This window comes from Heteronotia binoei, chromosome 7 (assembly GCF_032191835.1).
Source record: "Heteronotia binoei isolate CCM8104 ecotype False Entrance Well chromosome 7, APGP_CSIRO_Hbin_v1, whole genome shotgun sequence".
Lineage (NCBI taxonomy): Eukaryota > Metazoa > Chordata > Lepidosauria > Squamata > Gekkonidae > Heteronotia > Heteronotia binoei.
The window spans coordinates 94,771,334-94,789,612 of NC_083229.1; the positions used below are offsets into that span (position 1 = coordinate 94,771,334).

Genomic DNA, 18,279 nt, shown 5'->3' on the forward strand with positions numbered 1-18,279 from the left:
CTATTATCTTAATATTGCACCATTGCTGAAATATTAATTTAGAAGCAGCTTACCTCAAACTTAGTTAAAATGAGTAATTTGTGAAATGTTTAAGTACAGCTGTCTAAGATTTCCAGATATCCATCCACAATCTCATGCATTTATGCAGCATCACAGTGAACAGATTTGTTTCTATTGTAGTGGATAACGCCACTATGCTGGTGAATGTTGACTTGCCTAGTGTTAGGGAATTTTTGGAATATAGAAACCTTTCCTAGGACTCCCATTCCCACCAGGTTCAGTAAAGGAGAGGGGGGGGGATGACTGGCAAGAACCCCATAATTTGAGAAAGAGAGAGTTAAAACTAACCAAAGTTAAAACTATTTATTAACATTAAGACCATAACACGAAAACCTTCCAAACATATAAAAATCTAATATGCAGCATACAACATTAATTCAGAATTCAGTACTTAAACATTGAGCACAAACATTTATAAAGGATATTCTTGGTGGCTCTGAGTCAACACCCATAGCAAGAGAGTTGGTTCAGAATGTCGAGGAATAAGAACAAAATCACACATTAAGTACCTTTTTCCATCCGTAGGAGCTAATGTAACCGTCAGTCAGGTCTGTGATGAACATCTGACATATCTGATAAAACTCAAACCTACCATACAGTTAGGCATGAACTATGACTTAGTTAAAACAATACTATGAGGGCCAGACTATTCTGGCATTTCTTCAAGTGTATATTATCTATACCAGTGGGTCAGGAAGCTGTTAGACAAATAACACTTAACAAGTTGCTGCAGAGCCCGGCAATCTAATATTTAGACTTTGGAGCTAGTACCAGTGATAAAGAAAATATAAACTATTTTCTAGGACACAGTACTTAGAGACAGTACAACACAACTGTGCTGCAGGGGGTCATGGGAAAGAACCAAAGTTTCTAACAGTGAACACACGTGAACAAAATTGATGTATACATGAATCTTCAAGTCTCCTCACTAAAATTCCACCACAGCCCCCCACAGGTGCCAAGGCTAGGTTTGTACCTGTGCCTCCAGTGTAAACCCTTGTATGCGTATTTTTGGAGCTCTGTTGTGTGAATGCATTGATGCTGAATATTTAGAGAACAAGCATGTTCCCCAGAGCTGAGCCTGCGACCTCAAGAAAAGCTCAGCCTTCCCAGAGTTTCTGGAGCATGTGGCTTATGGTCTTGGTGGTCAGTCTCATGCTCCAATATGCAGTTCCTTCTTGTACCTGATCCCCTTTTCCTTCCATCCCCCCTCTTACTAGTGGTTTAAGAGACAAGGTGGTCATATTAATCAGAGTTTCTGAGTTTACACTAAGCATTACATGACCCTAGTAAGGTGATAAACCCTAGGCCCTAGTAAGGTGATAAACCCTAAGTCATTGTCTATTTGTGTATAGTGTTTATTAAGCCTGCTTGCAGTTTTCAGTTAGTGCAACCTTTTAGATATCATATGTTGTGGGGTGTGTGTGTGAGAGAGGCTCAAAGCAATGATTTCTTAGAGCTTGCAAAGAGTTCTTCAGTGTTTTGAATAAACTGTAAAAGCGACATAAATTAGGGTATGTTATAGGAAATATTTTTCTTCATGATTCGAACCAATTTTACAGAATGAAGGGAATTTTTGAATTTGTTATTCTGTTCACAATTCATTTTGTTTAAATTCTGTCTGTTCTGTTTAAAATCATGCTTAAGTTTAAGAAAGCAGATGTTATTGTAAGCAACTGCTGTGCTCTTATTGGGCAATTAAAAGGAAGAATATTCTAGATATTTGTGCTTAAAAGTTGGTTTGTGCAACTGGAAATACACTTATGTGTGTTTTAAGAATCATATATCTATGGTTTTGCTGCTAGGGCAAACTATTCTCAATACTAGTATTAAGGGTCCTTTCTAATTTTCCATTGAATTCTTTTTCTGAAGCAGTAACCATTTTAATTGATTACTTCCTGAAATTAAGGATTCCTTGTAGGTTTTTTGCTATTAGAAAATAATGTTTGCTTGTAACTAGCTTTTTATAATTAACTGTCAGTTCAAAACTCCTCAAAAGAGAGGGGTTATTTGGAAATCATAGGTCTGTGCTCTGTGCTGTGTGAATCTGTTGGGTTAGGGGTTCAGTTGTAAAAATTTCATGGGTTATATGAATCGATGCCCAACATTTTTGGAAAGTATACCCTTCTCTTGTTTTCCCCTCCCTTGAAAATACAGAGACCGCTATTGGAACCTTCTGTTATGTTGGCTGTAGGTATTTCTTAAAGGTGTTTATCTGCCTTTGTTCAAAAGATTCACTTATGGGATCAAAATTTAGAGTTGCCAACCTCCAGGTATGACCTGGAGATTTCCTAGAATTTACAACTGCTTTCCAGGCAATAGAGCTCAGTTCCCCTGTAATTGGCTGTTTTGAATTCCATGACATTGTACCCTGCTTCCTAAACCCTGGCTTCCCCAGGGTTCACCTCTAAATTTACTTGGAGTTTCCCAGCCAAGTTAATAAGAGTTTTGTCTGAAGGCCCTTGTTTGTCATCTTGGCCTCTCATGTTATCTGTGTTGTACAAAATGTTCCTAAACAATCAGAGCCTAAGTTTCAACAAGCTTGTTAGCTTTCTTGCTGTGTAAAAAATTTATACTCAAAGTTGCCCATTTTAGGGTTTTTTTTTTTTCCTGTTATTAATCGTTAGCCTTTCAGCATTAGACTGAAGTCTGCTGAAATTGTGATTTGCTTAAACACGTTCTGTAATTGGATCTTAATTTCTTTGGTCTTCATTTATTTATTGTTCTATAATGTTTGAATGTCTTTTATTGAAATTCAATGGTTTATTATTTCTTTGGAAGCATCCTGAGTTTTTTTAAATTAAAAATATGTGTACCTAATGTTATGATATCAACAGCTTTTTAGGTTTGAAACTGATAACAACACAGAACTCTACAATGGACCACAGGCCCCAACAAAAGTTCAGTGCAAGCTTGCCAGTAGCATAGGATTATAAATTAGTTTGCTATTTTTCAGGGTTGTTGTCTTTTAGTATTTGAACTATAATAATTTTGTCCTGTTTAAGTGGATATTGGGATTCTCCCAAAGCATCATTGGTTCTCTTATATTGTGGTTTAAGATATATAGCTTCTGTTTTCTCTGCAAAGCATAACAATGTTATGTGGATGGTTCCCTAAATATTTATTTTCCAATATCTGATTTATTCCCAATATCAGGACCTTGATAAAGCAAATAATTTAGGGAAACCTGTCCTGTCCTGGTAGGTTGCATATCTTATAGAGAACTTTGAGGAAGAGGTCCTGTTAAATTTTTGTTAAATCTGGCCCAAATTGTAAATCTCTCGAATTTCTTGAAGAAAACAAAATGAGGAAATCATTCTCAGGTAGCCTCCCAGTTGTTTACTCTCTGCTTTTTGCTCACTGTCAAAAGCCACAACAAGCAGAAAGCTGAGGGTAAAATGGCTTGGAGCCATTTATACCCCTGTTTTTTGCTTCTTGCTGCCTTTCTTAGGGAGCAGAAAGCAGGGGTTTAAACTTTAAATGGCTAACAAACCCATACAAACCAATTAGGTTTGTGAGTCAGTCTCCTGATTCATATGCGTCCATGGTTCGGTGTGTGATTTGGCATTTTTGCAGTTTGTACCCATCCATATTACCAACCACCTGCTAATCTGTCTACATTTTAGTCCTGGCCTTCCTCCATTGAGTTTTGAGCAGTGTGCATGATTTTCCTCTCCTGAATTTAGGCTCACAAGCAATGCTCCCTCTAAGCTGTGGAGTTTTTTGAGCAAAAATTATATCTCATGAGCTACTGGCATTAAAATTGTGAGCTACTGCATAAATTAGTTTGCTCTGGGGCCATCCTTCCTGAGCTAAGACAAAAGTGTGTGAACCGGAGACTAACAAACTGTGAGCTCTAGTTCATACTAACTCAGCTGAGAGGGAACACTATTCACAAGTAGTCCTCCTGTGAGGGTGTTGAGGCTGAGAAAGAGTGACTGCCCTAAAGTTACACAGTGAGTAGGGAGGGATGTGAATATGGAACATTCCAGTCATAGTCTAACACTGTAATCTAGATGTGCCAACTGCCAGGTAGTGCCTAGAGTTCTCTCTGAAATATAACTGATCTCCAGATTACAAAAATCAGTTCCCTTGGATAAAATACTAGCCTGGAAGGTGGTAGACTTGATGGTACCACATCCCTTTGAAGCTCCCATTCCTTTCCAAACTCCACCTTCCCCAAGCTGCACCCAATGTTTCCAGGAGTTTCTCAGGCTGGTGTTAGCAACCCTACTCTAACCACTACTCCTAACCTGTATCTGTCAAAGAACACCATTATAATAGATAGAAATTGATGAATTGGATGGGGATTTAATTTATAAAGAACAAAAATCTTGTCTTCAAGGGCATAATTGAATTCAACAAAATTTGAAACAACAGGAGCATCTAGAATTTTATTACATATCCTCAATTTATACTTGGGAATTCTTGTTTTGATACTTCTAATGCTAGAACCTATATATAGTAAGCCACATGGACATTTCAGAAGATAAATGTTTCTTTTAGAATTGCAGTTGCTAAATCACAGTAACTTTCATGTGAAATTACATGAGTGATGGACAAACTCCTTGATTTCCAAGGCCAGAGGACATTGTTAAGGCTTTTATTTTTTTTAAAAAAATTACTTGACACACTGAATAATAAAATATGAAATGAATTCACAAAGTATTTATTTTCTGTAACATGAGCAATTAAAAAAAACCTGTGGCCTCACAGACCAAATGAATCAAGTGTCCTGTGTAAAAGAAGCCCAGTTATCTTGGCTGTATCTGCTAAAATTCCAGAAGGAAAAGGAGGACTGTTCAGTTTTCAGTGTTTATTCCACCATAAAAGGATTGGGTCTGAAACAGACATTTAAATTATTTGTTTCCAGAAATGTGAGCAAATGTGTATTCTCTGAGCATTGGCCTGTATACATCTATGGATCTCCCTTAGTTCACGCTTCTTGCTATTTTCTTCCTCATATAAAATCTTAAATTAGGAAGCTTATCTTGGCATTCTGGCAGCATCCTATAACAACTGGACATATTTAGCCTTTACCTGAATTAAAAAGAAAAAAGATAGTGACTCAGAAGTAACTCAGAAGTAACTCCAGAAGACAAAAAACTCAGAAGTAACTCCAGAAGACAAAAAATAGCACATTCGAAGATCCCCAGGAAAGATAACTGATTATTTATTTTTATTTTATTTTGTAAATTTATATTTCGCCCTTTCCCATAGCAGGCTCAGGGCAGATTAAAGCCTGAAGTCACTAGACTGGCATATTTCTATTATAATCAACTTTCTTCTTTGTTTATATGAAAACTGGGGGTTGATGATGAGAACAAAAATAATTGTCTATAATAAACAGGATTATTGGATTATTGAATCTGTTGTTGATAGGATGGCTAACTCCAGTTGGGGAAATTTCTGGAGATTTGGGGATGGAGCCTGAGCAGGGAGGTTTGGAAGAGGAAGGAATCTCAGCAAGCTATAATGTCATAGAGTTCATCCTCCAAAGCAGCCTCCAGATGAAATTATTTCTGTAGTCTGGAGATCAGTTGTAATTTTTGGAGAACTCCAGGTCCCACCTGGAGATTGGCAGCCCTAGTTATTGCTTTAACATAGGCACTATGCCCTTTTATTTAACAACAACAAAAAAGAATTGCATCTGCAAGCAAAACTAAAAGTTAGTGAAAGGCTAAAAACTAGCACTTGTTATCACAAATGAATATTTATATCCCGAGTTAAAACTGACTTTGAGTGACTAATGAGAATAAACATCCTAGCACAATCAGAACAAAGAAGTTTGCTTTGGTTTGCTTATTAATAAATATGTATCTACAACCTTACAACGTATCCTTGTAACTATCTAAGAGACTGTGAATTTATATTCAGTGATCTTCAATAGCCTTTGCTCTGGTATTCTGTATCCTGTCATTAATGCAAACTGCTGGGTACAAAAAAGCAAACTTTGATGTTTTGTTGTTAAGGTGATGTTTCCTCTTATGAGCTGAACATTTGAAGCACTCTTGAAATGTGTACTGAAAGACTTGCTATAGTGTAATGAGTTTGGAGTCTTGCAGAGAGGTTAAACAGAACTTTTTATACCTTTGGTTTCAATGGAAAAGGCTTATTAGATTTAACTGCCCTATAAATCAATAGGACTAAGTGTTTAATCATAGTTTTATTTATTATTTTGTTTTATTTGGTCGATTTATATTCCACCCTTTCCCATACAGGCTCAGGGCAGATCATAGTCACAATAAAACAATTAAAACACAGCAATAACTCAGTAATATACGAATAAAATACAACTACAAAAAATATACATAGGCGGGCAAGCACATATTTCAGATAAAACAGATATTCCAGCTCATTGTAATTTTATAGCCCATTGTGGGGTATGGTAATAGGTTGTATTGCTCCATAAATCCTTTTCCTTTTTTATGTTGGGGAGGGACAGTGGCTCAGTGGCAGAGCATCTGCTTGGTAAGCAGAAGGTCCCAGGTTCAATCCCTGGCATCTCCAAAAAAGGGTCCAGGCAAATAGGTGTGAAAAACCTCAGTTTGAGACCCTGGAGAGCCGCTGCCAGTCTGAGTAGACAATACTGACTTTGATGGACCGAGGGTCTGATTCAGTATAAGGCAGCTTCATATGTTCATGTTTCTAAAAGTAGTTTTGAATAGTCAGCTAGTTAGTGAGATTATTCTCTCTGATATAGGAACTCCTAAAAATAGTTATGCTAAGTTAACCAAAGCCCTGTCAAAATAATACAAACACTAAGTAATTCCATAGTAATTTTCAAAACCCAATTCATGGTGCTGGTATTGACCTTTAAATCACTATATAGCTTGTGGTCTGCTACCAGCCTACTCCTATCCATACTGGTCAGAAGCCCCCATACTTTGGGTGACCACACCTTCTCAGTCTAGACAGGTAACAACTCAAGGAAGGGCCTTCTCTGCTGCAGCACCAGAGCTATTTCTTCAGGGAGATTTGTTTGTCTTCCTGCATTGTTATCTTCTGCCAGTGGATGAAAATGCTTTTGTTTTGTTTGCCATTCTCCACTAACTGGTTTGGTGGGTGACCCTGGGCCAGTCACTTTCTTAGCCTGACCTATCTAATAGATTTGGTGTGAGGATAAAATGGAGAAGGGGAGAATGTTGTAAGCTGCTTTGGTTCTCCACTGGGGAGAAAGGTGGAGCATAAATGAAGTAAATAAAAATAAAACAGAAAATTTGGTGGAAAAGTTGCATAGAAAATCTTTAAATAAACGAGAATTTCAAATTGAGGCCTGAAAAAAGTCTGACTGTCTAAATCTGTCATATTTTTACTTGCCTTCCTAATAAATCCAGAGAAGTAAGACTTTTTTTTTCTTCCTCCACTTTATCTACAGCCTGCTGGTAGTTTATCATGAAGGAATGATAAAGCTTAAATCCTTTCCTGATGCCTAACTTTTAATATGAGCTACAGACGCAAACAGTAGGTTGTTGGTACAGCAAGCCAGATATATGTTCCTTGGTATCTATCCCCCTTTATCTATGCCAACATATACCCTTCGAGAGATTGACATCTTAAAATCATTATAAAGTCTGAAAACTTCATTTGGATTTTGCAGGCAGTTATTTGAGATAGTGATGTCATAAGTATTGCTAAGTGGATTTTGTTGTGTTTGTGCTGAGATTGCATTTAGATTACCATTTTTCCCATTGCAGGATAGCATTCAAACTTCCAAAACTGGCATTCTGGTTGAGTTCATGGCTATTTTCACTTTGGTGGATCTGTGGATAGTCTGAGATGATGTAGTTCATGGTCATAACGCTTCAAACAAATGTACAGATGGTGTCAACTTAATCTGCTGCCATTAGATCTGCTGGATCTTGAACTCCTTCACATAATCTAGCCATGGAGAGATTGCACCAAATCTGAAAACTGTAAATGTGACCATAGACTAGAAGGAAATTGTCTGAATCTAAATTTAGGTCTGCCACATAAGTACACCATCAGGATCAACCTACACATATGCATGTGTGGTTGCAACACAAGAAAAGTATTGGGGGGAGATTGTATTTGAGACTAGATATGTGACAGGATTCTTAACTCTTTTCTTGGTCATTGTTCCTCTGTTCTAAATTAGAATCCTAAAGAGCTTTTCTCTCTGCATAGCTGAAAACTAACCTTTTCATTTATGGGAATCTTATGAGTTTTTTTAAAAAATAATTGATTATCTATAGTGCATGTGATGGATTTTTTTTGTAATTGTAGAGACTTTTTTCTCTCTAGAAAATGTGTGGATATAACATTTTGTGTCCAGCACTTTAGGAACATCTTTTTTGGGGGGGGGCAGTTTTATATAACTATCATACTGGCAGAAAACTGAATGTGAAGATCTATATGATGTACATGGGGCATATTCACACATTTCTCTTATAAATTAGGTATTTTCCAGGTATATTTTGGCTTCCCAAAAATATTCAGGTTTTCGGGGGGGGGCGGGAAATCCGAAGAAAATCCCAGATATATTCAGGAATTATCAGTAGATCCAAAAACAGCTGAGAGGCAGGGGCAGTCTGCTACAGGAACAATGAGTTGTTCGTTGGGTTTCTACTGCACTCCCTTTAAAGGCTAAAGAGACTTCAGAAGGCAGAGCAAGGATCAGCTGTGCTGGTGGGAAGCAGACTGTTCCCACTGGCTCAACTTGGAGCTGCCTTCTCATGCAGGCTGCAGGAGAAGCCGGCCCCAGAAGCCGCTGTGCCACAGGGAACAATCTGCTAGCTACAGTGCAGCAGATCCATGAGCCAGTTTCTCCTGCAGCACAGTTCAAACCATGCTTCAGGAGAAACAAAGGCAGCCCCAAGATCAGGTTGATTTTTTTTTAACTGGTATTTTTTTTCCTTGGGTCTATTGGACCCAGAAAAGCTCAGGATTTCCAAAAAATCATGGATCTGAATACCATACTGATATTGGGATCCAGGATTTTTCAGAAATGCCAATTTTTTTTTTTGCAGGGATCCAATAGACTTGAACTGAAAAATATTGGTAAAAAATATTGTACACACCTGGTGGCATCCTTTTTTAAAATAACAGAGCTAGAACTAGATTGTGGTTGACAAGGAGACAGAGGAGAGGCATAAGTGAGCTGTTTTCCTATTTATGGACTTTAATGTAGACAGCAAAAGAGAGGCAATGTATACAAACAAAAGCATAATATGCATCTGGAAACAGAGGCCTAAATGGAAAATCCATTCCACATTTCCTTGCAGCTTTGTCTGTGCAGCAGTGTATTTTATTGGAGTGGAGCTGAGTTTCATTTTTCAGAGTTTACATGGCCAGTTAGAAGCTGTTCCTTACTGGAATTGTGTGACTTCGTAAATAAAAGATTGAAGCTTTGAGCTAGCATGAGCTAGAATGGACATTAGAACTGATACCTAGTAAGTACTCTAACCCGGGAGCCCACAGCAAAAGGGGGATATAACACTGAAGAGCCATTGCCAATCTGAGTAGACCTGGGGGCAGCTTGCAATGCCCAGCCATTTCGTTTTCCTAACGTCAGAGCATTTTATAGTTATGTTTTATATTTTCAGTTTCTGCTGTAATCCTTGTTCTTTTTCTTGATCTTTTATTTTTAAAATTGCATTGCCAAATCCCATTGTTCCTCCACCTTTCTATTTTAAACAAAACATCGCAAGAATTTTAAGTAAAAAATAGTATATTTAATTGTGTTTCTCTGTATCCTTTATAAAGTTTATATCTCCACTAGCTGGCATTACATTTTATGATACACATGGCCTGGCCCCACAAAGTCCCATTTATGTCAGATCTGTCCCTCATAGTAAATGAGTAAGATATCTCTGCACTAGACAGTGAGTCAGCAGAAGCCAAACTCTGGGTGGCATTACATAGGGCATAGTAGTTATCATTCCCTATCTTTGATATTAATTTCCTGGTACCATAGTTTGTAGTACCAGAACATGAGATGTGCAACGTACAATTTGTTGTTTGAGTAATCAGTGTAGATATTTTCATTGCAACTACAACTTTTAATGAGAAAATTAATCGTGTTTGAAAATGTTTTGATCTATTACTCAAAAAAATAAAAAATAAAAGGCTGAGTATGAATTACTTCTAACATCAACACACACATACACACGCAAACCTTCTAATAGGATTTGAATATTTATGCTGAAGATTTAGGTAGCAGCAGACAAACATATTCTGTTCATTAGTCTGTCATTTAAAGTTACTATCTAGGGAAATGTACATGTTCTACATGATTTGGGTATATATACTGGAAAAGGTGTGATTTTTTATATTTTTTAAAAAAACCAAAACAATCATTTTCAAACTTTTTGCCTTCAGTGAGCTTTTCAGATCTGCCATGAAACTCCTGTGTTTTGTGAGGGACTGAAGTATATAAAAAATAAAAAAATACTAAAAAGTATAAAATATCTGCACCATATTTTACCTCTTCTTTTACTGATTATTTCACTTAGTGATTATATGGGATAATTTCATGGCAGGAAAATTAATAATATCATAACAATGATCCATACAACTGCAAAAATACTGTAGCTGACAAAAAAAAATTGATTGTGTGAATTCATCATCCAAGGACAAAAACTGATACCCTTAATGGGTGAGTGATCAGATTTCTAGCACAGTAAATAGCTTTGCAATTAATTTTTCTCATTGTTAATCAATTTTGAAAGTACTCATGGATACTTTAACAAAAGCTTTCTTAAATCAGATTGAGGCACTGTGTCGTGTGTATGCCTGTACGCTGTATGTGTTTTCTGGAAGCTGTTGAATTACTACTCTGAAACTCATATCTTGTTACCATGTTCTACCTTCTTTTGAGCTAAGTACCACATATGCTTCATGTCTGTTCTTTATTGGTGGTTATTTTGTTTTACTTTCAGAGCTTGAAGCGGAGGAGTGGTGCAAACATTTATGTATAGAATGTTTAGGAACCAGACTTAATGATATAAGTCTTGGTGAACCTGATCTACTTGCTGCTGGAGTTCAGCGAGAGCAAAATGGTAAGTGTTCAAATCTTGTCCATGTGTTTTTAGATAAGTTTGAATATTTTTTAACAAGGTTTTTTGTATAAAGTTGTAGTATCCTGGCTTGTTTTGTGTGTTCTCTGACATGCATTCTGTAGGCATTGGGCTTTATAGCACTTGCAAATGCAGAATCATTAAATCATGCATGTGGATTAGTTGAACATGAACATTTGATCAAGGTTGCACCACAGCATGGGATTTGTAGTGTTTTTAAATGTGTTTGTGAACCAAAGCTTGGCATAGAAATGGGATATTGGGGGAACTGACATTGGGAGATTGGTAAGTGAGTTACTAACAAAGGCTTTAAATATATTGTTTATTCGTTCATTATTTAAAATGTTTATTAGCCACCTTTTTTCCTCATGGAATTTGAGTCGGCTTACAATATAATGGTTATAAAAGTACCTTAAAATAATATAACTAAAACATCAATTATAAAAAGAGGAAAAATCACAATTTAGATTTAAGAACTCTGTACTCCTGAAGACTGAAAGTAGGGGGTCAGGTACACCTCCCTGAGGAGGCTGTCTCATAATTATGGAGATGGCACTGAAAAGATCTTCTCTCTTGTGACAACCCAACAAGTTTCTTTCATTGATGGGACAATCAGGATGGCTCCTCCTTGTGATTGTAATTCCTGTATGGATGCATAAAATATATATTCTGTACAGAAGATATATAAAGGCCGATGGCACAGAGTGGTAAGCTGCAGTGCTGCAGTCCTAGCTCTGCTTGCTACCTGAGTTTGATCCCAGCAGAAACTGGGTTCAGGTAGACAGCTCAAGGTTGACTCAGCCTTCCAACATTCTGAGGTTGGTAAAATGAGTTCCCAGATTGCTGCAGATAGTGTAGATGACTGGGAAAGGCAATTGGCAAACCATCCCATAAAAAGTCTGCCAAGAAAATGTCATGATGATGTCACCCCATGGATCGGTAATGACTCGGTGCTTGCACAAGAGACTACCTTTACTTTTTTTTTTTTTTACATAAAGTATACAATTAATAGTAATAAAATTATTAAAACAATAGACCATGTTCTTCTGCCTTGTTAAACGTGCTAGAGCACAGAATCTTGCAACCTTAAGTGTAGTTTCATTAGAACAGTCAGCAAAAAGAAGAGAAATGTAGTCAGAATTTGATTTACCTGGATAAATCAGAATAGGAGCTTATTTATGGGACAGAATGGGGGTTATTTATGTACTCCAAATTTCCTGGTAAAATGGGCAATGTAAGATTATATGTTTATATGTTCTACCATCCCAGAATGACATGGGCAGACCCATGAGCTGTCAACTTGAAGGGCAGTGTCTCACAGTCACTGTTTGATTAGTGCTCTGGCTTCTTGGTACCAAAGGTTGTCTGAAAGGATTAATGAAATTAATCCAGGGGAGGAAAAGTTTAACTTGAGCCAGAAGCATGTAGCTTGGAACTAGGCACGTACTTCTAGTGGAACCAGCTCTGCTTCTAGCCTAAACAGGGCCTTTGATACACAATGAGGCATTCCAAATAAAGATCTGAGAAATTTGGACTGGATTGCTTTTAGTTTATGGTATTCATTATGCAGATGTATCTGTGAACCTTACATGAGCTGGGGAACCACCTTGCCCTAAAAGACTTTCAATGTATATGGTGCATGAGAGCCCCTTGTTGTAAAGAAAAATCTTAAAAGTTGGTGTAACCACTCTTTGGGCAGATTCAATTACATGGGAAAGCTGTTCATGAGCCAAACGGTTGGAATACTACACCAAAATATCTGAACACTTTAATTCATTAGAACTCAATGCCATCAATCTGCCACCTGTGTTCAGTAAAGCTTTAGAGAAAACAAGAATTTTGGTCTTTGAAAGACTGATAGTTAAATGCTCTTCCTTGCAGTAAACTGTAATTTCCCAGAATACTGATCTGATCCCTACTTCCATCCCTACTTCCATCTTCGAGTGTGGACCACTCAAAAATCTACAGTTACAGGCAAGCAACCTGTCTTTCTTGCTGTGGGAGCTGACTGGGTGATTTTGGACCAGTCATAGACTTTCATCCTAACTTACCTCACAGGGTTGTTGTGCAGATCAAAAGGGGGAGAGGATAATCTCCCTGCAGAGAAAGACTGTCCCTTTGGCTCTCCCTGCAGAGAAAGACTGTCCTTTTCCTAGGTACATGCTGCAGGGAGGGAAGAGGAGATGGAAAGCTAAACGGGCAGATAAAGGTGGGTTGATGGTTGGCTGGAAAGGAGATAGGGTTGACAACTCCAGGTTGGGAAATTCCTAGAGATTTGTGAGGTGGAGCCTAGAGAGGGTGGGGTTTGAGGAGGCGTGGGACCTCAGACGAGTACAATTCTATAGAATTCACCCTCCAATCCAGCCATTACCTTCTGGGAAACAACTGTTGCCAATTTCCAGGTGAGGTCTGGAGATCACTCGGAATTACAACTGCTGTCCAGGGGGCAGAGATCAGCTCCCCTGGAGAAAATTGTGGACTCTGTGTCATTATACCTTGCTGACGTCACTTCCCTGTCTGATCTCCAGTGTGGAGAAAAGACTGTACTTTTCTTAGGTAGAGGCTGCAGGGAGGGGGGAAGAGATAGAAAACTGAAGTCAAATCACTTTCCCTATGGAAAAGAGCCACCTGGAGGTACATATGCTATAGTATACCATAACGCAACCAGGCCAGGCCAAAAAAGTCAGATCACACCACAAGTGCAAACTGATGCTAAAAGCCACAAAGCTGAATACAATAGGAAAAGGCAGCAACAACACAGTGCAGATTAGCGGAATGCTGAGCTTCATCATTTGTGTGATTGTCATCATGTTATGATGCCACAGCATATTAATGCTGAGTGCCCAAGGTCAGGGCACTCACCCAGAGCCTCTTTCTAGAGTGTGTTATATTTATTCCCACAAAGAGCCTTATTCCTAGTAATAATAATACAGGCCCAAAGATTTCATGCTTACTATATAGAAACAGCTTGAAAATGTATAGAAGACATCTTCAGAGATTGATTCTTTGCTAAATACAGTTTGGCTATTCAGTAAATATATAGCAATGGAATTTGGCCTTGATAAGTGTGCAAAATTAGCAGTAAACAGAGGAAAGATAACTGAACAAGGAAAAATCAAGATGCCAAAAACCAGCATCAAAACATTGAAGAAATGTACAAATACCTTAAATTTTGGAAGCTGACATCAAACATACCCGATTTAAGAAAAAATGCAATCAAGGAATATTAGCAAAGAGTTAAAAAAATAAATTCTAAGATACGCAACTGGCATTTTAGATGGGAAACAACAGAATTAGATTTCAGTACTTGCCAGATCATGACAAATCACTAAACCCCAGAAGTGATTTTGATTGTCTTTACTGACCAGGATGGAATTCTAGCAGGAGCTCCTATGCATATTAGGCCACACCTCCTCATGTAGCCAATCCTCCAAGTGTTTACAAAAAAGAGCCTTGCAAGCTCTTGGAGGATTGGCTACATCAGGGGTGTTTGGCCTAATGTGCAAAGGAGCTCCTGCTAGAATTCCATCCTTGTTACTGACAAAGAAAATTAGGTGGAGGAGGTCTCTTGAAAGTAAAGCAAGCTGTTTGGGGGGTGGGGGTGGACAAGCACTGAATGACTATACCAAGAAAAGCAAAGAGAAGCTTCTAGTTCAGGGGTGTCAAGCATGCAGCCTGGGGTCTGCCCTTGGAGGGCTTCTATCAGGCCCCCGAGCACCTGGCTCTTGTCTGCTTCCTTTTTCCTCTCTTTTGCTTCCTTCTTCATCTCAGCTTGCTTTACAAGGCTTGTTCAATCGCACAGGAGTTAAAGAGCAAAACCTCAATTTTCTTCATTAGTTGAGGCTCCTCCCCCTCCTGGTCCCCTGGGGAGAGAGGGAAAGACCCAGAGCTTCCTTTGCCCAGTTCCCTGGATCCCATGGGAGAAACACAAAGAAATCACCTTTAAGACCAACCAGTACTAATGTTTTAAGCATGTTTTATTTTAAGTTTGGGTTTTTTTAGTTGTGTTCTTTGTGTCCTTTAAAAAGTTTATATCTCTGCTACCTAATCTTAAATAGGTACACACATGACCCGGACTGACATAGCCCAGCCCAGCCCAGCCCAACAAGGTCTCATTTATATCAGATCTGGCCCTCATAACAGATGAGTTTGATACCCCTGTACTCTAGTTGCAGTCTACTAGGCAAGCTTATTTAAAGTTACAAAAACCAAAGAAGATTACAAAAAGACTCACCTTGACAACTGGAAACAAAAGCACTTGCATGGGCAATATTTGAAAGAAATAAAAAATAAATTTGATAATGAAAACACCTGGAAGTGGCTCCAAAATGGGCATTTGAAGAAAGAAACAGAAGGACTTGTTCTAGCTGCACAAGAGGTGGCACTTGAAATGAGTGGTAGGAAAGCCATGTTGACAGCAGATGACGGCTTTAGAAGACAAAGAATGAAACAGTTGATCACATGGTCAGTGCCTGCAGTAAAAAATGCTCAAACTGACTATAAAGAACATCACAATAGAGCTGCATAATAGAGTTATGTTGCTCTAGAATCTTTGCAAGCAGCATGACTTACCATCAGCCAGGAATTCATGGCAGCATAAACCAGATGAGATCATGGAGAACTATGAAACAAAGATTCTTTGGAACTTCTGATTACAGACAAATAAAAACCTGGAGCGTATCACGTCTGATCAGGACTTTGTTTCTGGAAAAAGAGGTGCCAAGAGGGAAATGAAGGAGAAACTTTTCTTAGGTAGAGGCTGCAGAAAGGGAAATGAAGAAGAAACACACAGGTACCCTTATGAACTTTTGATTTTTTATTTATGTTTATTTTTTTAGAATTTTGTCTCCACGAAGTGGCTCCATTCCACTACATTCCCCCAAGGGAAAAAAGTCGTGCCTCTGATCTCACAGTTGTAGACAAAATGAGATATGGTTTAGATCATTGACACTGCAATCCTAGGATAGAAAAGAAAGAACAAGAGAAGACTACAAAATGCAAATAGAGTTTAGAGCACCTCTGGAAGAAAAAGGTTACCATTGTGCCCATTGTCGCTGAAGTCCTTGGAGCAGTGTCTAGAAGTCTTAAGAAACGCCTGGGCTTTCTAGGCATTGAGCAAATAGCACCAGCTCAGGTCCAGAACATAGTGTTGCAACGATACCTCTGCAATACCAAAGAACTTGGCTAGATTTCAAACAGCAGCACCCCATCTACCAGTCAAATATCAGACTGTGACTCCTCCTCCTCCTCTTCTTCTCTTCTTCTTCTTCTTCTTCTTCTTCTTCATCATTATCCAGACATTTTATAATGTATCTTAATGTTTTGGCTGTTTGCCACCTTGAGAATGCTGCATGGGTAGAAAGGTAGCATGAAAAAGTTTTTTTTTAAATAGTTTCCTGGCCCAGGTCAGTTTCAGCAGAAAAGAGGAAGGAGTAACTGCAGCAGGGAGGAGAGATGACAGCATCAAACTAAAATAAGTAGAATCTAAACTTCTGAACATTTTAGAGGTTAGTGTTCTGTCCGAAATCTGAATTATGGTTGAATTCAGTGAGTCACCAAAGCAAAAGCATAACTCCATTGTTTGGGTTTGTTTTTTTGCTTGAGTTTTTCATGACGTTAAAAAAATCAAGGTGTAATGTTTTTAATGAATTATGCAAGTTTCTTTTGCTTTGAAAAAATCTCAACCAAAATAACATGCAAGTTGAAATTATAATAATAGGAAGCTAATGATGTCAGAATGAATGTTTTGTACATTTTGCAAAGGTCGCTGGTAACAGACAATGTTTAGCTATTTCATTATATTGTTGTGACTATTACTAATGATAGGGTCTCACTGTGTTTCTACATATGTTATGAATAAACTAGTTCTGAGAATTACATTGATGTATTTAAGTGGGTTATTATGCATATACTTCTGTCAGATAAATGATGAATTAGAGTAATTATTCAAGCTAGTTCATAATTTTCACCATTTCATTCATTTTGATTTTTTTCCTCAGAGCGATTCAACGTATACCTTATGCCTACACCAAATTTAGATATCTATGGGGAATGTACAATGCAGATCACACATGAAAACATTTATCTCTGGGATATCCACAACGCTAAGGTGAAGCTTGTCATGTGGCCTCTAAGTTCTCTAAGGAGATATGGGCGAGACTCGACATGGTTCACGTTTGAATCTGGAAGGTAAGAAACATGGACAAATAGGCTTATATACTTTACTGGCACCTTAAGAGGGCTATCCGTTTGGTGTAATTTGAAGCACTTGTTTCAAGTGAAAAACTAAAAAGCGGAAATCCTTTCCATAGCCCATAATATCCACCTCTTGTTTTGTTTTTGTTTTTTTTAAAAAAGAGCTCCCATACAACAGTTTTTATTAATTTATACAAGAGATACATTTTGATTTAGTTAGATTTCATTATTTAAAAATGCTGACTTCTACAACCCCACTATACCCAACTGGATCTGGCAGGACTTTTTCAGTGGTTGCACACTGACTCTGGAACATACTCCCCCTTAAGGCTTGCCCAGCACCTTACTTTCCATCAGGCACTGGCCAAATAATTTCTCAATGGATTTTAACAAATTGCATCTAACAATTTTAATGCTATTTTTATGGCTTGTGTGACGAAATTGGAAGGGTTAATAGAAAAGCTAAGGACTCAGGGAGTCTGAGTCATGTAATCTGAGGATGGGGGCCGGTGTGCTCGGAACTCTCAGGATGAGTGAATGACAGATAATGGCTGGAGAGTCAACTGTCAGCAACTGTCAGGGGGAGACAGTTGAAGCGGGCAGTATATGGTCAGCAGGAGAGCTGAAGAGAGAGCTGATACAGAGAGCTGTGAAGAGACTTCTGGTGAAGTGAAGCTCGCTGTTAGCTCTGTGGAGACAGCCAGGTGGCTGAGAGTGACCATCGAGTGTCACAGTGAAAGACCTGAGTGGTCACAGAAATATTTACACTACTCTTAAGAACTAACAAGGTTGCTGAGGGAGAGATGTGGGTCTGAGGGAGTCAGGAGAGCTGGGAACAGACACACCAGTCGACTCAAGAGACCAGACACATAAAGCCCAAGAGGCCAACCTAATTAGAGTTTGCAGAGTGAAGAATATAAGAACTGTGGACCCTGAGATACCTCAGTGAACCTCTGTATTGTAAAGCCTGAACAGTTTAGCAACT

General features: G+C 38.3%; 1 protein-coding gene across 1 annotated transcript in view; it reads left to right on the forward strand.

Moving 5' to 3' along the window:
• DOK6 (docking protein 6) overlaps window positions 1–18,279 on the forward strand; it is a 278,299-nt gene that overhangs the window by 169,037 nt on the left and 90,983 nt on the right. Inside the window, exons 4-5 of the mRNA XM_060244066.1 lie at window positions 10,962–11,081; window positions 17,099–17,288. Of these exons, the coding sequence (XP_060100049.1) occupies window positions 10,962–11,081; window positions 17,099–17,288 (310 nt within the window). The remainder of the gene's footprint in view (window positions 1–10,961; window positions 11,082–17,098; window positions 17,289–18,279) is intronic.